The sequence below is a fragment of the Thunnus albacares genome, chromosome 17, assembly GCF_914725855.1.
Source record: "Thunnus albacares chromosome 17, fThuAlb1.1, whole genome shotgun sequence".
NCBI lineage: Eukaryota > Metazoa > Chordata > Actinopteri > Scombriformes > Scombridae > Thunnus > Thunnus albacares.
Window position 1 is genome coordinate 4475273 of NC_058122.1, and position 27432 is coordinate 4502704.

Here is a 27432-nt window from a genome sequence, read left to right on the forward strand (position 1 = left end):
GAAAGCTTGCTGACTAATGAAATGCTCCTTTAGAATGATAATGCTGGCAGTACAGGTAATGTTTTAGAATTACCAAAAGAGCAACGTCCAACTCAACCTGATAACATTAAATTGAGCGGGACAAGGGTTTCAGGTTGAGTGAGACAGAGCTTCTAAGAAAAAAAACAACTCACAGCAAAAATAAAGTTATTAAAATATTTGAAAATATAATTATTTGATAATTAATAGTTATTGATGGGATTGTAAAATCTATAAATATGAACAAATATACATCAAAATTGCAGTGGTAGCTCATCAAAATTACATGGATTAGCCTGCAGGAGATGCATACTGAAAGAGACAGAAAAAGGGAGAAGACATCTAATAAAGGAGAGCAGAGAAGCAGCAGAAAAAGAAAATGATTGAACCAATAGAGAGAAAACAGAATAAGAGAAGCCACAGAGGAGAACAGTAACAGGAGCAGCGGGAGGAAGGGCCGTGTCTAAATGGATGTGAGGATTCTATTTCAAATAAGCCAAATGATATTAATACAAATTTAGGTTTTTTTCCTCACATGCATGATGAGCTTCATGTATAAAATACAGTCATACTTTGCCAACAGTAGTGTCTCATTCAACCTGAAAGTTATACTTCAACAAAAGAGGGATGCATATGGGGTTTGTTTGGCTATAATTTTAGATCATTTCTAAAGTTTGATTTCTCTGCAAGCATGTAGTCAAGTATTTGAAGTAATAATAATAATTATTATTATTATTATTTATTGAAGCACTTATTGTTATTGCAAGATTTATTGATTGCAGCACAAACTCTCATTCAAAGATTTCAGCGCTAAGCCTCAGATCTCCACTGACCCTAGAATCACCCCTGCTATAAATTCCTCATCATTTGTCTAAGTGTAAAGTGAGAAAACTTGTGCCACTGAAAACAGAAGCAGAAAACCAGCAAGCCACACTGCAGCATTGCCTCTTTGTGGCTACACCAACCCTCCTGAGCCTGGACGCTTCTCTATGTCACCTGCATTGACCAGGATGTTAAAACCTCTACCAAGACTGGTTTTTGGTGAGTTAAACATGTGCTGTGTGTGTGTGGAGTCAACATGTTGCAGTATGTATGTCAGCTTTTTGTGTTTTCACTGCAATAGTCATGAAACAATTTGCACACATGATGCTGGCCTAATTAATTCAGTGTTTATATTCAATGACTTACAGTTCCAGCAGTTTAAATTATGTCACAATTCTACATCATAATATGAAAAGAGAAACATCTAGATATACCAGGCATCATTTTATAAACATTTCTTTTTAATTTAGTCGGACATATTTGTGCAGAATTGATGTTTGTGCAAAGTGATGTTAACAAAATATTTCGTCGCTGTACCATGGGAATGAACCGTCAGAATGTCCCATGCTGTTTATTGGACAGTAAACAATTGAAAGACATCAATTATTAGTATGACAACCAATCGAGAAATCTATACTTGATACCATTTGATACCAATTGTAATGTCTGTTGCATCTTTCCAATTCTCTTTATTGTGAACAATCAACGATCAAAAGAGAAATTATATAGAAATTTAAAAGACTACATACTGTACAACATCCTGAATATACATTATACAATGTAATCTATTTCAACACGTGTAACAGTTCATGCCATTAAATTAGCAGCCTAAATCAGAAACAAGTATATGTACTTCTATACATTTTAGTTTATATCATGAACTGAATTGTCTTTTTTTCTCTCTCATATAGTCTGTGTTGTCTTGACCTCATTTTCACATGCTGCAGGTCAGTCCATTCTCCTGTTTGATGCATACATTTCTTGCTGTTTTCCATTTATGTAAAATATGGAAATTTTAATGTTATGACTTCTGTGTCTGAGAGAGAATCGGATCAGATTAGCTGGGTCCATTCGATGCTCTAAACACCTTGGACACACTGGCTGCCATAATCCAAAGTGCTTTCATCTCTATTTTTCACATAGTTTATTCCAGTCCAACATATCAATGAGTGCAGTTGGACAAGTTGCCAAAGTTACATAGCACTTCCCTAAATTACACTTAAGCTTAAAACAAACTGTAAAAACTGTAAAAAAAAATATTCTAAAATAATTTTAAAAACAGAGCTAAGCTTTTACCACTTCCAAATTGTTGTAACTTTTGAAACAACGGGTCCTTGATTTCAGACAGAGGTGGATGAGCCCTGTTTGGCTCCTTAGCTTTCACAGTTGTTTGCATTTCCAAACCATTGACTAGTAAATTAAACATAATGTGGGACCTGACTAAGTGGTGACAACTTTAAAAAATGTTCACCAAATTGCTGATTTCACCATAGTTATTACAATTAGCAGCACATCGTGTGTGTGTGTGTGTGTGTGTGTGTGTGTGTGTGTGTGTGTGTGTGTGTGTGTGTGTGTGATGGCGCCTTGCCCCTAGTAATGATCATAATGATGATAATGAAGTTTTGAATGCGCCACAGTTTTCCTGCCTGGCTTGAACATTTATGTAAAATGTGGAAATTTTGATGTTATGTCTTTTGTGTCTGACAGGAAGTCAGATCAGATTAGCTGGGCCTGGGTCCACTCGGTGCTCTGGAAGAGTTGAAATCTATCACAACAGTGCCTGGGGAACAGTCTGTGATGACAGCTGGGGTTTAAACGATGCTAAAGTGGTTTGCAGACAGTTGGGCTGTGGGTCGGCACTGAGTGCCACTCAGTCAGCCTATTTTGGTCAAGGTGGCGGCAAAATCTGGCTTGATGATGTGGCCTGTTCAGGCAGTGAAATGTCTTTAGCTGAGTGTCAACACCGAGGATTTGGGGCACACAACTGTGGACACGGCGAGGACGCTGGTGTTGTCTGTGCAGGTGAGACAACTCTTTCTATCACTTAGCTCTTCCATATGTACAGTACTGTGCAAAGGTTTTAGGCACCCTAGATGTTTAGATTCTTATCCATTATGCAATACCATCAGGGAGGTGTCTGATCAGTCCCAAATTTATTCATGACATGACAATGACCCAAGCATACCGCTAGAGTCATAAAGAACTATTTTCAGCTACAAGAAGAATGATGAGTCCTGCCACAGATGGTATGGTATGGCCCCCACAGAGCCCTGATCTCAACATCATGGAGTCAATCTGGGATTACATGAAGAAGCACCTGAGATGGCCTAAATAATTAGCAGCACATCGTGTGTGTGTGTGTGTGTGTGTGTGTGTGTGTGTGTGTGTGTGTGTGATGGCGCCTTGCCCCTAGTAATGATCATAATGATGATAATGAAGTGTTGAATGCGCTGCAGGCCACAGTTTTCCTGCCTGGCTTGAACATTTATGTAAAATGTGGAAATTTTGATGTTATGTCTTTTGTGTCTGACAGGAAGACAGATCAGATTAGCTGGGTCTACTTTGTGCTCTGGAAGAGTTGAAATCTATCACAACAGTGCCTGGGGAACAGTCTGTGATGACGGCTGGGACTTAAACGATGCTAAAGTGGTTTGCAGACAGTTGGGCTGTGGGTCGGCACTGAGAGCCCCTCAGTCAGCCTATTTTGGTCAAGGTGGCGGCAAAATCTGGCTTGATGATGTGGCCTGTTCAGGCAGTGAAATGTCTCTAGCTGAGTGTAAACACCGAGGATTTGGGGCACACGACTGTGGACACGGCGAGGACGCTGGTGTTGTCTGTTCAGGTGAGACAACTCTTTCTATCACTTAGCTCTTCCATATGTACAGTACTGTGCAAAGGTTTTAGGCACCCTAGATGTTTAGATTCTTATCCATTATGCAATACCATCAGGGAGGTGTCTGATCAGTCCCAAATTTATTCATGACATGACAATGACCCAAGCATACCGCTAGAGTCATAAAGAACTATTTTCAGCAACAAGAAGGATGATGAGTCCTGCCACAGATGGTATGGTATGGCCCCCACAGAGCCCTGATCTCAACATCATGGAGTCAATCTGGGATTACATGAAGAAGCACCTGAGATGGCCTAAATAATAAATCCACAGAAGAACATTCTTTCTCCAGGATGGTTACAACAACCTATCTGCAAGTTACCATGAAAAACTGTGTTAAAGTGAACCGAGGAGAACTGCTGCTGTTTTAAAGGCAAAGCTGCTCACAGCAAATATTGATTTCATTTAGGTTTCTGCAGTTTACTCAACTTTGTGAGAAGTTAATTGATAAATTAAAACAATTTATAGCAATATTTGTGTAAGCATTCTCACTTTACTTTTAGTGCCTAGCACTCATTCCACTGAAACTGCCATGCTGTTGTCGATAAGACTAGTTAAGACTTTGAAAAAAAGAGAAAGTATTGTGTGCACTAATTAAGGTCTGTGACATTGTCATATTTGACCAGAACAAACAAGTTGATAAACATGACTTCCTCGTTATTTGTTATGCTTCCTCATAACATGCTCACTGAGCTGTGAAAAAAAAAGAATAAAGAAAGAGTCCAGAGCAAAAATACAGTGACAGTTAACATTTTATATTGTCCTATTTTTCAGTGGGACTCCCAAAGCCCAGCATCTCCATGAATCCTGCTGGTGAGGTTAGCTGGGGTCAGAACATCGGCATCACTTGTTTAATCTCAACTCAGCCTTTAAGTGGAACATTCATTCTGAAGAAGACCTCAGGTTCATTCAGAAAGACTCAAACATCAAGTAGCAACTTTGCTACCTTCAACATCCCTAATGTGAACTTTGATAATGAAGGATCGTACCAGTGTCAGTTTCAGACAAGGGTTTCAAGTCAAGACTACAACTCCCCCCTCAGTGACTCTCTCAGACTTTCTATCGCTGGTAAGAAAAAACTACAGTTCTGAAATTTGAGTTTATGATTACTTTTATAAATGATCAAATGAAGTATGTTTACAGAGTTAGGGTTAAGGGAGTATTATTTAATATGTGAAAGACAGTTGTATAAAGCATTTTGCCTTAAGTGATATCACTTGAATCAGCATGGGTTGGGGCTGAAGACTACAAGTTTGAAAGAACAAATCTGGGGGTGCGGAGTTACAAAGTGAGGTTACCAGACCTCTGTCGCACCCTCCTGATCTCTGCTTGAGGCTAGCAGCTCGAAGCTACATTAGCCGCTACTAGCATAACACACCTGGATCTCCAACTGAATTATTAGTGCTCGAGTTGCATCATGGGTAATTTAGGCAACAGGTTTTGACAAGGAAGAAGAATGCATGGAATAAAAAAGATTCATTCTTGAGAGGCACATATGAGTGATTTAAGATAATTTGTGACATCATCAATTTTTTCTTTGGAACAAACCAAGTGGCAACAACCATGGCTTGAAAGTGAAGCCAATGCGGAAGTCCCTTAAAGTGCAATACCGCTGACAGCCGCCGGGTACTGGCTCTAAAAAATCCCTGGTTCCAAGACTCCCATTCAAAAACTGTCAACTTCTCTCATGAAATACTGAGTCAATACATTTTTTTCAACAAGTCATCATGATCTTTATCGCTAAATTCGGGCCCTCTAATAAATGTGCTGGTGATCATTTTGAAAATTATTGCTCCATTAATAAGATTTAAAGACTTATAGTAGCTTTGATGTCTGCTGTGTGGGCATTGATTGACAGCTGTGATTGACATTTGGCTCACCTGCTGCTGAGCGGACTGAGTCAGACTATTGTTGCAATATTTCACTAAGTTTAATTTTACTTGATAATGATACGTGCTTCGGTCCAAGGTAGTGGGGCACGTTGCAGACCCCTTATATATTGGTTTCAAACGGAAAAAATGGCGCCAACCGTAAGCAGCAACTCTGGGCTTCAAACCGGCTCCAATGTAAACCAATGGGTGACATCACACCTTGCTACATCCATCTTTATATATAGTCTGTGGTACAAACAGAATTTACGAGTGGTCTAAAGTGAAGTCTGTTGTGCAGGTCATGAACAGAGAGTCTCTGACTTTCTTCACATGGGGAAAACATTTGTTTGACTTTGAATTATAATGTCTTAATCTGAATGAAAATGAGTTTAGATATGATACCAAAATCAACTAAAATAAAATATATAACTAAAACTAAATTAATATTCTGTTCACCATATTATTATTATCATGGCTGCCAATTTACCGAGAGGGTTTATAGATTTTATTGGCATATTTTGGCGTAGCAATTTCAGTAGTTGCCCAGTTCCGGCGCCAGAGGAAAGTAACTGGCCGGGCATTTGGTTTTTATGGGCAGCCCAGGCCGCACCCACCTCCCCCCGTAGCATCACAACTCAACTACCATCTACCCATCCAACCTGCACAAACATCAGCCACGCTTAATTTGCATACAATAATGCATGAACAATCACTCATGATTGCAGTTTACTTTTTTAATTTTATGACTGTTACGGCACCAAATACAAGTATAAGCCTATAGTGAAGCATACATATACGATACAGAAACTGCGTCACCAAAAGGTAAAGGCTTGCTCACTGTAGACCATCTCTCTCATGCATAATGCATGCATATGTGCACTTATACACACACACACAGACAGGTGAAACAACCGAAGTCCATTCCTACCTTTAAAATATCTTCCTCCCGGTTTTACTCACAGGAAATCCAGGGCTTAAACAATATCACTTTCCAGTGTCATTAATCTTAAATCAAGCATAATTCCATTTTAATCTTATGTTTTGTTTTAACAGGTGTTTCGGGTTAACTAGTGACCGTGACCGTCAGTGTGAATACTGCAACAAGATTCAGCGTTTCATCTCAAGCAAGCTATTTAAAAAGATTGATTTCAGAAAAATAACTGAAGAAATTTGAATGATTCTTGTTGGCAACACCATTTAATTTACATAATGTAACACGTTTATTATCTACTCTTATTATCTACTTACTTATTATCATTTATGCAAGTTAAACTGTGCTCAGCAAGAAGCATTCACCTTGTAACTTTTCTTACAATGTGGGAAACAAAATGTAGCCTATAAATTGGCATTGCAGCTATAGTCTATCTTGTGATTTTATCGTGTTATCTTCAATCGGAAAGCGGCCCATATTCAACCACTTAACCTGCTTTGTCATTGAGTAGAAAAAGTAAAAGAAGAGTTTGTAAAGTGTAGACACAAAGCCAGTATTCACCGGGATTGACGAGCCTACCGTCTATTTAACCATCAGTGTGGATACTCAGCGTTTCATCTCAAGTAAGCCATATAAAAAGATTAACTTCAAAAAAATCAGTGAGAAAATGTGAATGCTTCTTGTTGACAACACCATTTAATTTACATATCGTAATACAAAAAGGACCAGACAAATATATACTGTATACAATAATTTAAGACTTTTAGGAGGACACCTACATGTTCTGTTCATGCTTTCAACAACTGCTGTCACCACGACAACCACAACACATTCCCCTGAAAGTCACCAGTTAACATGGTCAGTGTTTAAACCGAAACACCGGTCGGCATGCCAACCTCACCAAGCTGCTTTAACTTCCTGCTCACACTGCTGCACACACTGACAAAAATTCTGAATAACAGTAACTGCCGTGAACTGAAGTTCAGAGGGTTAAACAAGCTTCTTAGAAACATTAGATTAGATTAAAGATGAAAAAACAGTGAAACTAGAAGTATAAAGACGAGAAAAAAACTGTTGCTGACAACAAAAAAAACCACCACGCGTCTGGTTTCTTAGTAGCAGCAATCCCTCTTTATTTCTGTCACACTGCAGTGCTACTCTGTTTTATGAATATTTTCTAATTGTTTCAGGTCCTCTACCAATGACACTCCTACATTTTTTATGTTTTTGTCTGCTGATTTCTGAAAACAGGACTTGAAGCTCTGTAGTGTGAATTCTTGTTTTATTCTCTATCTTTCAATTTCTTTCAGTGAGCCTCCCAAAGCCTAGCATCTCCATGAATCCTGCTGGTGAGGTTGCTTGGGGTCAGAACACCAGCATCACCTGTTCGATCTCAACTCAGCATTTAGGTGGAACATTCATTCTAAAGAAGACCTCAGGTTCATTCAGAATGACCCAGTCATCAAGTACCAACTCTGCTACCTTCAACATCCTTCAAGTGACTTTTGACAATGAGGGATCGTACCAGTGTCAATATCAAACAAGGGTTTCAAGTCGAGACTTCACCTCGGTCCTGAGTGACTCTGTCAGACTCTCTGTTACTGGTATGTCCTCAACTTGATTTTTTATCCATGTACAGTACCAGTCTAAAGTTTAGACACACCTACTCATTCAAGGGTTTTTCTTCATTTTTTAGTAGTTTCTACATTGTAGAATAATACTGAAGACATCAACACTATGAAATAACACACATGTTTTACATTTTAGATTCCTCAAAGTAGCCACTGTTTGCCTTGATGACAGCTTTGCACACTCTTGGCATTCTCTCAACCAGCCTCATGAGATAGTCACCTGAAATGCTTTTCCAACCATCTTGAAGGAGTTCACAGAGCACTTGTTGGCTGCTATTCCTTCACTTGGTGGTCCAACTCATCCCAAACCATCTCAGTTGGGTTTAGGTCGGGTGATTGTGGAAGCCAGGTCATCTGATGTAGCACTCCACAACTCTCCTTCTTGGTCAAATATCCCTTATATAGCCTGGAGGTGTGTTTTGGGACATTGTCATTTTGAAAAAAAGAGATCATCCCACTGAGCGCAAATGAGATGGGATGGTGTGCTGCTGCAGAATGTTGTGGTGGCTGCTATTCCTTCATTTGGTAGTCCAACTCATCCTAAACCATCTCACTTGGGTTTAGATAGAACTCCATCACTCTCCCTCTTAGTCAAATAGTCCTTACATAGCCTCCAGGTTTCAAACTATTTTTCGGTTTGCGGTTAAGTGAAAATACATAAAACATATAAAAAAATAGCCTAAATCTTAACTCAACCCTTCTTACAACAGCAACATACAGTCTACACACAAAACCTGGAACACCTTACCAGTGGAAATTAAAGAGACCTCAGCGAGCACTTTTAAAATTCAAGTAAAAATGTATCTTTACAGACTGGCCTTCAATTAACTGTCTCCCCAACATCTATCTATGTATGTTAATTGCACATTGTGCACTGTAATGTCACACTAATGTATTTTCATGTTTTATTCTCTATCTTTCAATTTCTTTCAGTGAGCCTCCCAAAGCCTAGCATCTCCATGAATCCTGCTGGTGAGGTTGCTTGGGGTCAGAACACCAGCATCACCTGTTCGATCTCAACTCAGCATTTAGGTGGAACATTCATTCTAAAGAAGACCTCAGGTTCATTCAGAATGACCAAATCATCAAGTACCAACTCTGCTACCTTCAACATCCTTCAAGTGACTTTTGACAATGAGGGATCGTACCAGTGTCAGTATCAAACAAGGGTTTCAAGACGAGACTTCACCTCGGTCCTGAGTGACTCTGTCAGACTCTCTGTTACTGGTATGTCCTTAATTTTTTATTCTCGTACAGTACCAGTCAAAAGTACTGAATACAATACTGAAGACATCAACACTATGAAATAACACACATTTTATATCAACAGTTGCTTTTCCAACCATCTTGGAGGAGTTCACAGGGCACTTTTTGGCTACTATTCCTTCATTTGGTGGTCTAACTCATCCCAAACCATCTTACTTGGGTTTAGATAGTACTCCATCACTCTCCCTCATAGTCAAATAGCCCTTACATAGCCTCCAGGTTTCAAACTATTTTTCGGTTTGCGGTTAAGTGAAAATACATAAAACATATAAAAAATAGCCTAAATCTTTACTCAACCCTTCTTACAACAGCAACATATAGTCTACATGCAAGATCCGGAACACCTTACCAGTGGAAATTAAAGAGACCTCAGCGAGCACTTTTTAAATTCAAGTAAAAATGTATCTTTATAGACTGGCCTTCAATTAACTGTCTCCCCAACATCTACCTATGTATGTTAATTGCACATTGTGCACTGTAATGTCACACTAATGTATTTTCATGTTTTATTCTCTATCTTTCAATTTCTTTCAGTGAGCCTCCCAAAGCCTAGCATCTCCATGAATCCTGCTGGTGAGGTTGCTTGGGGTCAGAACACCAGCATCACCTGTTCGATCTCAACTCAGCATTTAGGTGGAACATTCATTCTAAAGAAGACCTCAGGTTCATTCAGAATGACCCAGTCATCAAGTACCAACTCTGCTACCTTCAACATCCTTCAAGTGACTTTTGACAATGAGGGATCGTACCAGTGTCAGTATCAAACAAGGGTTTCAAGTCGGGACTTCACCTCGGTTCTGAGTGACTCTGTCAGACTCTCTGTTACTGGTATGTCCTCAACTTGATTTTTTATCCATGTACAGTACCAGTCTAAAGTTTAGACACACCTACTCATTCAAGGGTTTTTCTTCATTTTTTAGTAGTTTCTACATTGTAGAATAATACTGAAGACATCAACACTATGAAATAACACACATGTTTTACATTTTAGATTCCTCAAAGTAGCCACTGTTTGCCTTGATGACAGCTTTGCACACTCTTGGCATTCTCTCAACCAGCCTCATGAGATAGTCTCCTGGAATGCTTTTCCAACCATCTTGAAGGAGTTCACAGAGCACTTGTTGGCTGCTATTCCTTCACTTGGTGGTCCAACTCATCCCAAACCATCTCAGTTGGGTTTAGGTCGGGTGATTGTGGAAGCCAGGTCATCTGATGTAGCACTCCACAACTCTCCTTCTTGGTCAAATATCCCTTATATAGCCTGGAGGTGTGTTTTGGGACATTGTCATGTTGAAAAAAAGAGATCATCCCACTAAGCGCAAATGAGATGGGATGGTGTGCTGCTGCAGAATGTTGTGGTGGCTGCTATTCCTTCATTTGGTAGTCCAACTCATCCTAAACCATCTCACTTGGGTTTAGATAGAACTCCATCACTCTCCCTCTTAGTCAAATAGTCCTTACATAGCCTCCAGGTTTCAAACTATTTTTCGGTTTGCGGTTAAGTGAAAATACATAAAACATATAAAAAAATAGCCTAAATCTTAACTCAACCCTTCTTACAACAGCAACATACAGTCTACACACAAAACCTGGAACACCTTACCAGTGGAAATTAAAGAGACCTCAGCGAGCACTTTTAAAATTCAAGTAAAAATGTATCTTTACAGACTGGCCTTCAATTAACTGTCTCCCCAACATCTATCTATGTATGTTAATTGCACATTGTGCACTGTAATGTCACACTAATGTATTTTCATGTTTTATTCTCTATCTTTCAATTTCTTTCAGTGAGCCTCCCAAAGCCTAGCATCTCCATGAATCCTGCTGGTGAGGTTGCTTGGGGTCAGAACACCAGCATCACCTGTTCGATCTCAACTCAGCATTTAGGTGGAACATTCATTCTAAAGAAGACCTCAGGTTCATTCAGAATGACCAAATCATCAAGTACCAACTCTGCTACCTTCAACATCCTTCAAGTGACTTTTGACAATGAGGGATCGTACCAGTGTCAGTATCAAACAAGGGTTTCAAGACGAGACTTCACCTCGGTCCTGAGTGACTCTGTCAGACTCTCTGTTACTGGTATGTCCTTAATTTTTTATTCTCGTACAGTACCAGTCAAAAGTACTGAATACAATACTGAAGACATCAACACTATGAAATAACACACATGTTTTATATTGACAGTTGCTTTTCCAACCATCTTGGAGGAGTTCACAGGGCACTTTTTGGCTACTATTCCTTCATTTGGTGGTCCAACTCATCCCAAACCATCTCACTTGAGTTTAGATAGTACTCCATCACTCTCCCTCTTAGTCAAATAGCCCTTACATAGCCTCTAGGTTTCAAACTATTTTTCGGTTTGTGGTTAAGAGAAAATACATAAAACATATAAAAAAAATAGCATAAATCTTAACTCAACCCTTCTTACAACAGCAACATATAGTCTACACGCAAAATCTGGAACACCTTACCAGTGGAGATTAAAGAGACCTCAGCGAGCACTTTTTAAATTCAAGTAAAAATGTATCTTTGCAGATCAACATCTACCTATGTATGTTAATTGCACATTGTGTACTGTAATGTCACACTAATGTATTTTCATGTTTTATTCTCTATCTTTCAATTTCTTTCAGTGAGCCTCCCAAAGCCTAGCATCTCCATGAATCCTGCTGGTGAGGTTGCTTGGGGTCAGAGCACCAGCATCACCTGTTCGATCTCAACTCAGCATTTAGGTGGAACATTCATTCTAAAGAAGACCTCAGGTTCATTCAGAATGACCCAGTCATCAAGTACCAACTCTGCTACCTTCAACATCCTTCAAGTGACTTTTGACAATGAGGGATCGTACCAGTGTCAATATCAAACAAGGGTTTCAAGACGAGACTTCACCTCGGTCCTGAGTGACTCTGTCAGACTCTCTGTTACTGGTATGTCCTTAATTTTTTATTTTCGTACAGTACCAGTCAAAAGTACTGAATACAATACTGAAGACATCAACACTATGAAATAACACACATGTTTTATATTGACAGTTGCTTTTCCAACCATCTTGGAGGAGTTCACAGGGCACTTTTTGGCTACTATTCCTTCATTTGGTGGTCCAACTCATCCCAAACCATCTCACTTGAGTTTAGATAGTACTCCATCACTCTCCCTCTTAGTCAAATAGCCCTTACATAGCCTCCAGGTTTCAAACTATTTTTCGGTTTGTGGTTAAGAGAAAATACATAAAACATATAAAAAAAATAGCCTAAATCTTAACTCAACCCTTCTTACAACAGCAACATATAGTCTACACGCAAAATCTGGAACACCTTACCAGTGGAGATTAAAGAGACCTCAGCGAGCACTTTTTAAATTCAAGTAAAAATGTATCTTTGCAGATCAACATCTACCTATGTATGTTAATTGCACATTGTGTACTGTAATGTCACACTAATGTATTTTCATGTTTTATTCTCTATCTTTCAATTTCTTTCAGTGAGCCTCCCAAAGCCTAGCATCTCCATGAATCCTGCTGGTGAGGTTGCTTGGGGTCAGAGCACCAGCATCACCTGTTCGATCTCAACTCAGCATTTAGGTGGAACATTCATTCTAAAGAAGACCTCAGGTTCATTCAGAATGACCCAGTCATCAAGTACCAACTCTGCTACCTTCAACATCCTTCAAGTGACTTTTGACAATGAGGGATCGTACCAGTGTCAATATCAAACAAGGGTTTCAAGACGAGACTTCACCTCGGTCCTGAGTGACTCTGTCAGACTCTCTGTTACTGGTATGTCCTTAATTTTTTATTTTCGTACAGTACCAGTCAAAAGTACTGAATACAATACTGAAGACATCAACACTATGAAATAACACACATGTTTTATATTGACAGTTGCTTTTCCAACCATCTTGGAGGAGTTCACAGGGCACTTTTTGGCTACTATTCCTTCATTTGGTGGTCCAACTCATCCCAAACCATCTCACTTGAGTTTAGATAGTACTCCATCACTCTCCCTCTTAGTCAAATAGCCCTTACATAGCCTCCAGGTTTCAAACTATTTTTCGGTTTGTGGTTAAGAGAAAATACATAAAACATATAAAAAAAATAGCCTAAATCTTAACTCAACCCTTCTTACAACAGCAACATATAGTCTACACGCAAAATCTGGAACACCTTACCAGTGGAGATTAAAGAGACCTCAGCGAGCACTTTTTAAATTCAAGTAAAAATGTATCTTTGCAGACCAACATCTACCTATGTATGTTAATTGCACATTGTGCACTGTAATGTCACACTAATGTGTTTTCATGTTTTATTCTCTATCTTTCAATTTCTTTCAGTGAGCCTCCCAAAGCCTAGCATCTCCATGAATCCTGCTGGTGAGGTTGCTTGGGGTCAGAACACCAGCATCACCTGTTCGATCTCAACTCAGCATTTAGGTGGAACATTCATTCTAAAGAAGACCTCAGGTTCATTCAGAATGACCCAGTCATCAAGTACCAACTCTGCTACCTTCAACATCCTTCAAGTGACTTTTGACAATGAGGGATCGTACCAATGTCAGTATCAAACAAGGGTTTCAAGACGAGACTTCACCTCGGTCCTGAGTGACTCTGTCAGACTCTCTGTTACTGGTATGTCCTCAACTTGATTTTTTATTCTCGCACAGTACCAGTCAAAAGTACTGAATACAATACTGAAGACATCAACACTATGAAATAACACACATGTTTTATATTGACAGTTGCTTTTCCAACCATCTTGGAGGAGTTCACAGGGCACTTTTTGGCTACTATTCCTTCATTTGGTGGTCCAACTCATCCCAAACCATCTCACTTGAGTTTAGATAGTACTCCATCACTCTCCCTCTTAGTCAAATAGCCCTTACATAGCCTCCAGGTTTCAAACTATTTTTCGGTTTGCGGTTAAGTGAAAATACATAAAACATATAAAAAAATAGCCTAAATCTTAACTCAACCCTTCTTACAACAGCAACATATAGTCTACACGCAAAATCTGGAACACCTTACCAGTGGAAAATAAAGAGACCTCAGCGAGCACTTTTTAAATTCGAGTAAAAACTTATCTCTACAGACCAACATCTACCTATGTATGTTAATTGCACTTTGTGCACTGTAATGTCACACTAATGTATTCTGATGATTTATTCTCTTATTTTTAATGTATCTCAATGTTATTTTTATGTATTTTAAGTATCTTTAATGTTTTTTTCTTATGTGCATAGCACCTTGAGTTACAACTACTGTATGAAAAGTACTATACAAATAAATTTAAACTTACACAAAAACAAACATTTTACAGTGCCGGCAATATCCATGTCTGATGGTAACCAGGCGACCAGGCATGTGTATTATACCGTTTTAAATCGACGTACCTAGTTGAAATGTAAAAAAAGTAGGCATATTTTAGACAGCAATTTATGATATACACCACCATCACACCACTGCCGGTAGATGTTTCTTCCATGCACTCGCCCTAATGTCGCCGCCAGTCTCTAGTCTGCAGTCCCAATCAATCTCAAAACTGCACACGGTCTGATGATGACAGGAGTGTAGACTGCTCCTCCTCCTCCTCCTGGTATTCCTTATATTGGCACTATCCAGTTGCCATACAAGTGTGCCTTGAAAATTGAATAAATCACCAACAGCATCAACAGCAAAGCCCCCACACATCATCACACCTTCTTCTCCATGCTTCCAGGTGGAAACCACACATGCAGATATCATCCATTCACCTTCTCTGTGTCTCACAAAGACACAGTAGTTGGAACCAAAAATCTCAAATTTGGACCAAAGTACAGATTTCCCCTGGTCTAATGTCCATTCTTTGTCTTTCTTGGCCCAAGCATTTCTCATCCTCTCACTGGTCTCCCTCAGTAGTGGTTTCTTTGTAGTAATTTGACCATGAAGGCCTGATTCACACAGTCCCCTCTGAACAGTTAATGTTGAGATGTGTCTATTACTTGAACTCTGTGAATCACTGATGCAAGCTCTAATCTGAGGTGCCGTTAACTGGAGATTTCTGAGGCTGGTAACTGGCTTTCCTGGGGCGGTCCTCATGAGAGACAGTTTCATCATAGTGTTTTGTTTAGTGTTGGTTTTTGCAACACTTGAAGAAACAAAGTTCTTGGATTGACTAACCTTCATGTCTGAAAGTATGGACTGTCATTTCTCTTTACTTAGTTGAGCGGTTCTTGCCATAATATGGTTACTACAGTAGTCAAATAGGGTTGTTTGCTGTATACCAACACTAGCTTGGCTCAACACAACTGACATCTCAAACACATTAAAAACGCAAGAAATTTCACCAATTAACTTTTGACAAGGCACACCTGTTCATTGAAAACCATTCCAGGTGACTACCTCATGAAGCTGGTTAAGATATTGCCAATAGTGTGCACAGCTGTCAATAAGGCAAACAGTGGCTACGTTGAGGAATCTAAATGAAATATGAGATATTTTACTTGAGCCTCTTCCACATGTAGTTCCCTTTAAATTACTGGGATAACCTTTCAGGCACCGCTAGTGATTTTCACTATTTACACATGCAGCTACATTCCGGAACATTTCCATCTTGCACCTTCTCACATATGCCATGGCAAAGCCAGAATAGATGGGGCAAGGGTCTTTTGTATTGCTTTTTTGCAGAATAGTATAGATTTATATAAGTGCAGTATCCATCAAAATGTTGTTGTTGCTGGTTTTCAAGTCCAGGAAATTTGAATTGTTACATTATGTTTTGTACCCAGTGCCACTGCAGCAGCCCAGCATCTCCCTGACATCTCCAAACAGAGGGCTAGTCTGGGGAACTGAAGGTGCAGAGGTCACCAGGGGGTACAGCTTTGTCTTCACCTGTTCCGTTAACTCCAGCTTTCCTGGTGGTTGTTTCTTTCTCATCTTCTCTGGCTCCAGCATCAATATCACCCAGCCAGCAGTCAACCACTCAGCCTCTTTTAACTTCCCTGTAGCTGAGTATGAACACCAGGGCAACTACAGCTGTGTGTATGAAGTCACTCTGTCCACACAGAAATGTACTTCTACCATGACAACAATAATGAGTGTCGCCATTAAATGTAAGTAGGCAGAATTGAAGCTATGTAAAACTGCATGCGTATCTTTCTCTGCTGTTGTAGAGGACCGTTTGTGGGAGTGGAGACATCAGAACATCACTGACTTTGAATTGGCCCTTTGCTCTGTGAAATCAGTCCCTGAATATTTTTCAAAACAGCAGCAGTTCTGTGACTTGATGGAAAATGCTCCTCATATTTCTTCCTTTATAGATTAAGGAAAGAATCAAGTTTTATATGTTCATAAATGAATATAAATTATAGGATTATACTTATTATACACCATCACCATAAACCATTAAACATTTTGTCATGAAAAAAATTATTGTGCATTTTCTAGGCCTGTTCCATTATTATGACACAAAAAACTACTATTTATGTTTCCAGGTAAAGACTCTAGCCTCCTTCTTTTTTCATTAATAGTCACATTAACAATACAATTAAAAGAAAAATGTGGTATTCTTCAGCTGTAATTCATAAGGTATGACACAAAAACTACCATCTGTGCATCCAGAAAATGACTGTGGCATTGGTGATAAGTTTAAAGTGTTATTTCCAAAAATAATGAGCCACGATTGTGTTTCAGGTTCTAGCCCTGATTCACGTTTATGACACCAAAACAACCATCTGTGTTTCCACCTAAGAAATCTCTGTTTTAAATAGAATATTGACAGTATTGTGAAAACAACTACTATAACCTCATTATTGCTGGCATATCACCCCGTTATTACTATTAACTATGAATCTATTTTCCTCTATTTTGTTAAAATATAACACATTAATATTCATGTAACCACATTTTTATTGTGATTAGATTAGCTTATATTTACCACATTATTACCATGTTATATCATATTGTTATTTAAAATGTTGTTTTCCCCATTTTTAGCTCCACTGTTACCCTATCACAGAGATTAAACCCCTATATTACAGTATTCTCGTTATTATTACCAAAATATTAGTCTACCAGGTTATTATCTCTATAATTACCATGGTATGATACCACTATTATCATTTTGTTAGCAACATTTTACCATATTAGTATTAATGTATTACCAAGCTGAAATGTGAATAGTATATCATAATTAGATTCTGAAAGACTTGTGGAAAAAGGCTTGCAGGACTATACCTTTACTATGGAAAATGCATTACACTTGTAAAGTATCAGACAAACAATAATTGTTTGAAAATGTTTTTTCCTCCTATAGTGCCTTTGTTGCTGATGGTGTCCTCAGCGGCTGCTGGGACTCTGCTGCTGCTCCTGCTGGTCTTGTTGGTGGTCTGTCTGATCCACTGGAGAAGACGACGAGCCAAACAGCCTGGAGACCTCGTCCTGAGTCAGGGTCTGTGTTCATATGAAACTGTTGCTGTTTGTTTCTCCTCCTTTCAAGACACACTTTCATCTAACTGCTTGTGTTTCAGAGTGTGTAAGTAATTGTGTGATTTTTAGAGAATTGTTTTAAATATTCATGACACGTTCTGCCCCCTGCTGTTCCAGTGGCTGTCAGGAACAATTATGAAGTCTCTGAGGAGGAGAGTGAGGAGGAACAGCGCTATATGAACTTCCAACCATTGCACAACAAGAAGAGGCAGGAGGATCAAGCAAGAGGGATGGAGGAAGAGGAGAGCAGTGAAGATCGTGTTCACGAGGAAGAGGAGAGTTTTAATCATTATTATGTGGGAGAGGAGAACAATGAAGGTCATGATTATGTAGAAAGCGAGGACATCTATGATATTGTAGAGAACGACGGAGAGGTGTATGAAGATTGTGTGGTAAAAAAAGTAGCTAAAGAGGAGGAAAACAGTAACACTGATGACAACTATGTGAATGTACACCAACCTTTTGCTGAAGACACTCTCGACATTTACGGAGAACAAGAAGATATTTATCAAAACCTTTAGCTTTCTACTGCTGAACAGTATCACAGGACAATTAAATTAAAGTATTATACTATACTATATTATGATGGTTAGTGTGTAGTACATACTGTTTAGAAATAGGATGTAGTGTGGATTTGGGACATGCTGATATATCATAGAGACATGCTGCCAGTGGATTATTTTACCTGCTAGATAGATCGTTCTTGTCAAACCTATCCCCTCAGGTATTTTTGTAAATGCACCAAACATTGTCAGCATGTAAAAAAATGCATATTGTGTACGCTATCTGCCCAGCAACAAATGGCCAACAAAGTTAACAACTAGCTAAATTGGAGCATTTAGCAGCTAAAATAATGGATATTTTTCTCAGAATTTGGCGAAAACCTAAAACAGAGCTAAAAGGAATGAATTTTGGACTTATTCATCAGGTGAATAAGACTCCAAATGAATGTTGTGCCATGTGGGCTGGATGTGTAAATAGGCAACTGCTATAGCAAATAAATTCACCATATCAACTTAAATTGTGATGGCTTGTTTCTACTGCCCCTGGTGCTCTAAAAATCAATCATTGCAAGTTTTAAAATCAGTTATTGCAAGTTGTCTTCATTTTGTTTTTATTTATGTTTGCCATTTCATTAAAATCTAAAAGCACAACAGTTGAAAACATTACAAGATGTGATGTGATACAAAAAAGATCTGAATCACAAAATCAGAAATCAGAAATTTTGAAGTAAAATTTCACATTTCACAGAAAACCATGTAGGGCCTGTGTACTTGCTGAGTATATTATAATGTATATCACCACTTCACAGACCAGGATGGAGCTGATAGGACTGTGATTTTACTGTTTCCCTCTGCTTCCACTCATTAAGTTAAACTATGCTAACTAACTCAGGCTCCAGCACCATAGTTCATGTTCAAACATGAAAATGGTATCTACCACACCACCTAACTCTCAGTAAGTTTCAGAGGGACATATTTTGACAACTTTTGGATAAATTGCCAAGAATTTTTAAATTACATTTTAAATTAAAGCTGCAAGCAGCATTGAACAGGCCCTCGTGCCGTTGCGCTCGTCGGGTCGCAGCGCACTCGAAGGGCTTCTGTAACGGGCATGTAGATGTCTTCAGACCCGGGCTGTTTTCAGACAGTGCAAGACGGAGATAAAACATCACTTCCTTTGTCCACTATTTTGCCCGCTGCTCGGGCTGCTTTGCTGCAATTTTGTAGGGGGCGCTATTAAGCCAGTTTGCATTACTGACTTAATATTGTCATGAGGACGTGTTTAGGCCAGGACTCTTATCAAACATGCAAAGTTTGGGGCAGACTGGAGCATTTGCACTAAAGTTATAGCAATTTCCTCTGTCATGGCAAAACATCAAAACTCAACGCCACGCCATGCCACACGTTTCAACGATAGCTAAATTATAGCATATTAGGCACATTACTGCCACCCTCCGCTTCGGACTGTAGACCAAATATTAAATCCTACACATCAATCCTGTCTGTCAAATAAACTCTAAAAAACTAAACTAAAAAATTAAAGCTGCAAGCAGCGTTGGTTGGGACCTCGCACTCTGGCCCATCGGGATCAGATCATTTTTCTTTATAAAAATGAGAGATATTTCTTACAAGTTTGGTGTGCCTTTATTTTGAAAGTTTGATTGAAAGGATGAGAATTTTCAGCAGGGTGAGACATGTCTGTCTTGCTCACACCTGTGTCATCAAAATCATGCAAGTTTTGGGTCCATTCACTTGAATTTCAATTAGTAAATTGAAAACTCTTGATGGGTTTGTGTGTAACACACATTATTTTCCTAATTTTCATTGTCTATTTTTAGAAAAGGAAAGACTTTTAACGCACATGACCTGGTCAAAGTTTGATTGACATGTGTACTGTCAGGTGTGGAGAGACAATAAGTAACTGCAGCTGGACACAGAAAAATACTCATATATTTGAATGGAAAGTGTGAGCAAACCCACACCTTTTTGAACATTTACTGCTTCCACATAGTTTTAGATACAAACTTCATTTGAACTTTAAATGAGTCATGAGACTTTGACCTACAAATCTTGAATTTACATGCGTTTTCTATCCTCTACTGTTCGGGGTGTGGCACAGTCCAAGGGCTTCTGTCACAAGCATGCAGATGTTGTCAGACCTGGGCTGACAGGTCTGACTTTACAAACATCTAAAGTTTGGTGAAGATTGGAGCATGTACAATAAACTTATAGCAACTTCCTGTGTCATAGCAAAACATCAAAACTCAACGGTGTGAGGATGAGAATTTTCTGCAGGGTGAGATATGTCTGTCTTGCTCACACCTGTGTCATCAAAATTATGCAAGTTTTGGGCCCATTCACTGTAATAAGTTAATTAATAATTTGAAAACTTTTGATGAGTTTGTGTGTAAAACAAATTAATTTCCTAATTTTCATTAAGTTTATTTTTAGTAAAGACTTTTGACCCACATGACCTGGTCAAAGTTTGATTGAAATGTGTACTGTCAGGTGTGTAGAGACAATAAGTAACTGCAGCTGGATACAGAAAAGTACTAATATTTTTGAATGGAGAGTGTGAGCGAACCGCTAGGTGCTTGGGCCCTAATAAAGGAAAAACCACAGTACAGAGCTACAAATTTTAGTTTTGATTTTATTTTTCTGCAGCACTTTATCACTAAACTGTCACTCTCACTCAATGAGCTCCACTCAACCCCCACACCCATCCCCCCCCTCCTATTCTCTTTCTCTCCCTCTCAGTTGGAGAGGAGAATGTTACTCTTCTTGTGAAATATCCTCATAAATCCCATGAATCCTACATTAAAAACCACATTTTTTTGTAGGAAATTTCGTCGCGAATCCATTGATACAGCTTTCAAAGTGGTCAGGCTTATAGTTAAGACATCAGAACCATTTGTTTGGCACAAAGTCCATTCCTAGAGATTGCCTCCCCATTGGTTTACATTGTAAGGTGCGATGTGGCACTCCAACTTTCAGGGCTTACAATATGTAAACGTGTCAGCGTATGATTTGTAGGTCTTGATGAGACAAATAATTGAGTTTTGGTTCAATCTCTCTATGACATTCCTACAGGCCGTGGCAGCCATATTAGATACATAGGTGGCACTATAGAGCACATTTTGGCACTTTGGGGGGATAATTTTTACATTTTGTCAAATTTATCAAAGGATTTGGCCAAAGTCATGGGATTTATGAGGATATTTCACAAGAAGAGTGGCATTCTCCTCTCCAACTGAGAGGGGGAGAAAGAGAATAGGAGGGCATGCAAACCTGTTTATGGGTAGTGAAACAGGACATACAACTGTTTCACGCTGTTACTTTTGAGGAGGATTATATGCTTCATCTTATGCACAATGTTACACAGTACCTCCACCCAACACAGCAATGACTGCCAAGACAAGGAAGGGAGCCATCTTCCCCAGAAACTGATACATCACACTGCCAAATGGAGCACCCACTTCAGGGTGATAAGAAATTTCAATCAAACTTTGACCAGGTCATGTGGGTCAAAAGTCTTTACTTTTCTAAAAATAGACTTGATGAAAATTAGGAAATTAATTAGTTTTACAGACAAACACATCAAGAGTTTTCAATTTACTAAATGAAATTGAAGTGAAAGGGCTCAAAACTTGCATAATTTTGATGACACAGGTGTGAGTAAGGCAGACATGTCTCACCCTGCAGAAAATTCGTCACACTGTTGAGATGTTTTGCCATGACCAAGGAAGTTGCTATAAGTTTATTGTGTACATGACAGTATTCCATCAGTGATGCAAACTGGCTGAATAGTGCCCCCTACGAAATTTCAGCAAAGCAGCCCTAGCAGCAGGCAAAATAGTGGACAAAGGAAGTGATGTTTATCTCTGTCTTGCACTGTCTGAAAACAGCCCAGGACTGAAGACATCTACATGCCCCTTCGACTGCGCCACGGACCGACGTGCGCAGAGGTGCGAAGGCCCGTTCAACGCTGCTTGCAGCTTTAATTTGAACTATTGTTGCTATGCTTCACTGTGATTGGCTCAGCTGTTTCAGAGCTATGAGACCAGGCTTGCTGAAAGTGTATTTATTAATCACCACATTAAAAGTCAAGCTTGACGCTGTATCCAAATCACTGCCTCATTCACTCATTATATAATAGACACTCAATAGTTTACTCACTAGTGTGCAGTAAATTGAGATTTCCGCACTATATAGTAGATACATTTACACACCTGGATTTCAGACACTCCAAAACAATGGCAGAGAGTAAATACGGTGCACTATATAGTAAATGTGGAGTGATTTCAGACTCAGCCTTAGTGTCAATGTTATTTTTTATGATGTACGACAGGATAAGGTGTTGCCCTTTGTAAATCTTCCTGCTTTGCTGGTACTGTAGACTGATGCACTTCACACAGTCCAAGCTCGTCACACCTTGCAAGCTGCCACTCCACTCTCACTAAAAACTGAAAATATGGGTAAGTTGAATCAGAATATTCTCTGGTTTTGCTTTTTTGGTTATACTATTCAGATTGTTGTCTGCTAAAGTGAATACATGTATTCTACATACAAAAATCTGAAAATGTCTGGATGAAATTGCTGTGGGATACATATTCTGTTCTGTATACTTTGTATTTACATAAATATTTGGGTGTTGAGGAAAAATTACAGATAGATAGATAAATATAAATATAAATATAAATATAAATATAAAACAAACGATTAGACAAAGTGAGTCAGCATGCATGTTATTACAAATGGATTTGTTAAATTCATATTGACATAAAGAAGTCATTACACAGAGCCTTTCTCTCTGCTTTCTCTTCTGCTATGTAATCTAGGCTTATTGACCTGGCTGAGACAGGAGGCACAGCTGAAGAAGATGGTCCTGGTTATTGTGTTTATTGCCTTGTTCCTGGATAATATGCTACTGTCTGTAGTTGGTGAGGGATATATGTATACACACACACACACACACACACACATACACACAAATATATACATATAGACAGGTGACAAATGAAAGGAAAAACTGGTACAGGTCTGAATGCTTGATCCCTACAGTGAGGGGATTCGCTGTTATGTTTTGGGGGGCATTTTGCTGGTATGGTTTGGGCCACTTGTCCCCTTAGAGGGAAGGTTCACTGCAAATCAATACAAAGTTGTTCTGAGTGATCACCTTTATCCTATGATGAAACATTTCTATCCTGATGAGAGTGGTGTCTTCCAGGATGACAATGCCCCAGTTCGTATCCTGGAAGAGACCACTCCCATCAGGATAGAAAATACATCTACATTAAGCTGGCAAAATTCTGAAACTGTTTCTAAAACTGTCTAAAAGTGTTGTTATTGTTTCTTCTTCTTGCTCTTCCAATGAAATGCTGCACCACTGCCACTATTTGTTTTGTCACATTATGACAGCATTTCTACAAAGCTCCCATACACACAACACCATGCCGTCGGTTTCACATTTACACCCTCTGGAGGACTTTTTGGAAAATGTCTGTTTTCGGGGGAGAAAAATGCTGTTTTAGTTTGGACAGATGGCAAAAATGGAGAGAAAAAAGGCATTTATGAATTCAGCCGGCTTAGTGTGGACATGGTCTAAGATTTTATCTTGCTTTATTTTGTTGACAGTGCCAATCCTCCCCAGTTACCTGTACACAATTGATCAGGCCTCCACCACCACTTCTGGGAACAGTACTGACTCACCAGTCAGTAACCAATCAGTAATTTTGGGCTCCACATTTGTACCTCTACACCAGAACCCAGCTGTCTCCAGTTATTCATCCACCATGGCCCAGGTATCCCCCCTTTCAAACTGCTCTGAAACAGGTGATCAGCTGGACAAAGAAAATGTTAAAGTAGGAGTGTTGTTGGCCACAAAGTCTACCATACAGCTCATCATTAACCCCATAATTGGGACTCTCCAACAGGTGAGTGACAAGCTCAAAAACAAGCTCAAAAACACACACACTCAATTTTCCCTACCTACAGTATAGCTGTATTGTACAGGTTTGGATACCACATCCCCATGTGCGCTGGTTTCTGTATAATCATCTTGGCAACTACCTGTAAGTAAGTATCACATTAGGCTGCATTCAGACAGACAATAGCTATGCATGAAATAAACACAGCCCCTCATTCATTTGTATCAGTCCACTCCATTTTCACAGCAAGGGTGCCAACACAGAGGGCTCTGGCAAAGAAACACAGAGTTGGCTCGGAAAAAAGTTGAACCAAGCAAACTTTTTAGATTTAAGCAATATCTCACGACTGGCCACCGACTGCTGGACAGCTCTCAACAAAAAGCTACATCACAACTTTTATTAAAAATTAACCAGTTAGTAACCAGTTAATGGGTGTCAGTCTATCAAAAGCAAAATTAACCAAAACTGACATCCCTAATGCCAATGTATCATTGTTTACGATGGTGCACTGAACATCTCTGTCATTCATTTTTTTGAATGGATGAAAAAAAATGTAATTATTTTCAAACTGTCAAGTTATTTTGACCACATTTCTTCCACAAGGACAAGCAGTTATTCCTTCATGTATTATAAAATTAAATATCCATGTCTTTGTTTTTTTGGAAGTGTTTGCCTTTTCATCTAGCTATGTCTTACTGCTGCTGGCCAGGTCAGTGCAAGGTGTAGGTGGATCCTGCTTATCTGTGGCAGGTGAGATACATTTACTTTTTCAATATTTGACATTACTGACTGGAATCCACTTGAAACAACAGATAATTAATTAACTGAAAAAATAGTTTTGTGTTTGACAAGTTCAGATAGATTTGAAAATTGACCATTAATATTGACCTTTTTTTTAAATGTAATCAGTGTGCTGTAACATAATTTCATTTTCACCCATTATTTTTATTTTTGTTGTTGTTATTTCATTACCTCTGTTTTGCAGGAATGGGTATGCTGGCTGATGTGTACAAAGATGACAAAGAGAGAGGAAGGTCAATGGGTATATCCTTCACTGGTTTGGCCTTAGGATTGGTGGGTGTGTATACAGACTCAGCTTGCAAAAGTGCTTTATAAAATTCATGATTAGCATCTTTCACTCACACACATGTTCTGGAAAGCGCATTTGCACATGTTCATCAAGTTCTTGGTGAACTTGTAGCTTCAAGTACCTTGGGTTGGCATCCCACTGTATAGGAGGCTGAGTCCCTGTCATCTATTACCCTAGATACTGATTTGAATCATTGCCCACAATGGCCTCATACACCCTGATACCCATAAGTGGATAAATACTGTGGTATTAATGGTATGGCTAAAAATCTCATTTTTGTCCATCCAATTCAATCTACACCTTCCAGACTTGGGGACTGAACTTTCACACACTTCTGTCATACAATATAGAACAAAACTACACCCCTGGTCAATATTAATGTTTTAAGTAATTAAATGTTAAGTAATTACAAATCCTGTCCATTTAATACAATTTTATTTGTTTTTAGACAAAGCCCAAGAAGAATTCATTTGAAAACCTGAAGGTTTGACTAATTAAACTATAATGAAAGGTCCATATTTAAGAATGAACTGCAACAAAAGTCAACACACCCTTCCTTAGTCAGACTCCATTCTTATATTTCTTTAATATTTTGTATGCCCACCTTTATTTTTGATGACAGCATCAATCCCCCTGGGTATGGATGATACCAGTCTAGGACAACTCTGCCAACTCTGTGAAGAGATCTTCTGCCACTCTTCACAGATGATTCTTTTCAGATGCTCTTTACTGTTTTTTTTTTTTTTGTTTTGGTTTTTTTGCTCTACATTCCTCTTTAAAATACTCTAAAGGTGTTCTATTGGATTCAGGTCAGGGGACATACTTGGCCAGGTCATAGTTTTCACTTTTTTCTTCTTTAAAAACTTTTGTGTGATTTTTGCAAGTTCATGTCCATATTGCTAAGAACAATGCAATCTTTCAAACAAAGTCTCCACCCCAAGTGGATAATCTAGAAGTCTACTGAAAATCCACTTGAGGCCTCTTGTGGACCTGATGAATTGAACTCTTTTTTGAAAAAATTTAAGTAAAAAGTGACAGGAAGTAAACAAGTGCATAAGAAATACAATAAACAACAAGAAAATAGTGTAACAATCAAAAAAGTGCTAAATAGTTGACGGGGCTTAAGCCTTGAGGTGTTCACGGGGGAGCTGAGTTTTCAGGTGTTTCTTAAATGGACCAAGGAAGTCAGCAGACTGTATAGACACCATATGCACCACTCAAGTTTACTTTTGAGGGAAGAAATTTTCCATTGTGAGAGTTTGAATCCCAGACTACATCATGCTTCTACTCCAATTTTTAACTTTTTCTCTGTAACTTATCACTTATCTCTTATTTCTTATCACCCTGAAGTGGGTGCTCCATTTGGCAGTGTGATGTGTCAGTTTCTGGGGAAGATGGCTCCCTTCCTTGTCTTGGCAGTCATTGCTGTGTTGGGTGGAGGTACTGTGTAACATTGTGCATAAGATGAAGCGTATAATCCTCCTCAAAAGTAACAGCGTGAAACAGTTGTATGTCCTGTTTCACTACCCATAAACAGGTTTGCATGTCCTCATCTTCCAACCATCAGGGGTGCAAATTAAGGTTAAGTATGACTGCTGGGCTTCCATATTCAATTACTGTCTTGCAGTGACACTTTGAATTGAAGGAATACTCCATAAAAACCTGTATTTTTAAATCCCCAAAAATAGTCAAATTGATAAAATGATAATAAAAATAAAATAAAATAAAATAAAATAAAATAATATTGATGAAACTGATTTACTGAACAATACTGATGAGCCTTGATAATTTAGTAAAGATGACAACAGTACAGTAAAACGTTAATTTCATTGTCATGATTTTATTACATCTTACTCAAATTATCCCTCTAAAAATATTTTTTGTTCTTCTATACAGACAGAAAAAGGGACTTCACTGCTGACTCTCCTGAGGGATCCATACATTCTCATTTCTGCAGGTATTTTAAAGTAGCCAGTGACATATATTTATAAAGACAGTCTGATGTCATCCGCTTGTCTCC

At 38.8% G+C, this 27432-nt stretch overlaps 3 protein-coding genes and 1 long non-coding RNA gene across 4 annotated transcripts; all 4 read left to right on the plus strand.

Moving 5' to 3' along the window:
* Positions 1-7838: 7838 nt before the first annotated feature.
* LOC122966816 (leukocyte immunoglobulin-like receptor subfamily B member 4) lies at positions 7839-10226 on the plus strand (the record flags this gene model as incomplete). Its single annotated transcript, XM_044331148.1, has 3 exons — positions 7839-8139; positions 9100-9393; positions 9967-10226. Coding segments are annotated over exons 1-3 (822 nt in total), but the record flags the coding sequence as incomplete, so codon positions are not given.
* A 3-nt stretch (positions 10227-10229) lies between these two features.
* On the plus strand, positions 10230-12125 carry LOC122967266. The gene is made up of 3 exons (XR_006398569.1): positions 10230-10260; positions 11221-11514; positions 12069-12125. It is a non-coding gene; the product is annotated as an uncharacterized LOC122967266 (long non-coding RNA).
* Positions 12126-12984: 859 nt separating this feature from the next.
* Positions 12985-18870, plus strand: LOC122966817. Its single transcript, XM_044331149.1, has 5 exons — positions 12985-13210; positions 13765-14058; positions 16194-16517; positions 17720-17854; positions 18010-18870. Exons 1-5 carry the CDS (start codon positions 13057-13059, stop codon positions 18411-18413), a joined length of 1311 nt encoding a protein of 436 aa, XP_044187084.1. The 5' UTR covers positions 12985-13056; the 3' UTR covers positions 18414-18870.
* A 3996-nt stretch (positions 18871-22866) lies between these two features.
* Positions 22867-27383, plus strand: LOC122966818 (synaptic vesicular amine transporter-like). The gene is made up of 9 exons (XM_044331150.1): positions 22867-22870; positions 23234-23335; positions 24030-24332; positions 24395-24466; positions 24989-25072; positions 25308-25400; positions 26763-26852; positions 26950-26993; positions 27309-27383. Exons 1-9 carry the CDS (start codon positions 22867-22869, stop codon positions 27381-27383), a joined length of 867 nt encoding a protein of 288 aa, XP_044187085.1.
* The last annotated feature ends 49 nt before the right edge of the window (positions 27384-27432 follow it).

What these genes read in the sequence shown, in the direction of transcription:
- LOC122966817 (XM_044331149.1), top strand. Translation starts at nt 13,057, where the DNA reads ATGACCCAGTCATCAAGTACCAACTCTGCTACCTTCAACATCCTTCAA. An exon ending in TGTCAGACTCTCTGTTACTG is followed by an intron (nt 14,059 to 16,193) that starts GTATGTCCTCAA and finishes TTTTGTACCCAG; the next exon opens with TGCCACTGCAGCAGCCCAGC. An exon ending in AGACCTCGTCCTGAGTCAGG is followed by an intron (nt 17,855 to 18,009) that starts GTCTGTGTTCAT and finishes CTGCTGTTCCAG; the next exon opens with TGGCTGTCAGGAACAATTAT.
- LOC122966818 (XM_044331150.1), top strand. An exon ending in TTTGGCCTTAGGATTGGTGG is followed by an intron (nt 25,401 to 26,762) that starts GTGTGTATACAG and finishes ATCACCCTGAAG; the next exon opens with TGGGTGCTCCATTTGGCAGT. An exon ending in CATCAGGGGTGCAAATTAAG is followed by an intron (nt 26,994 to 27,308) that starts GTTAAGTATGAC and finishes TCTTCTATACAG; the next exon opens with ACAGAAAAAGGGACTTCACT.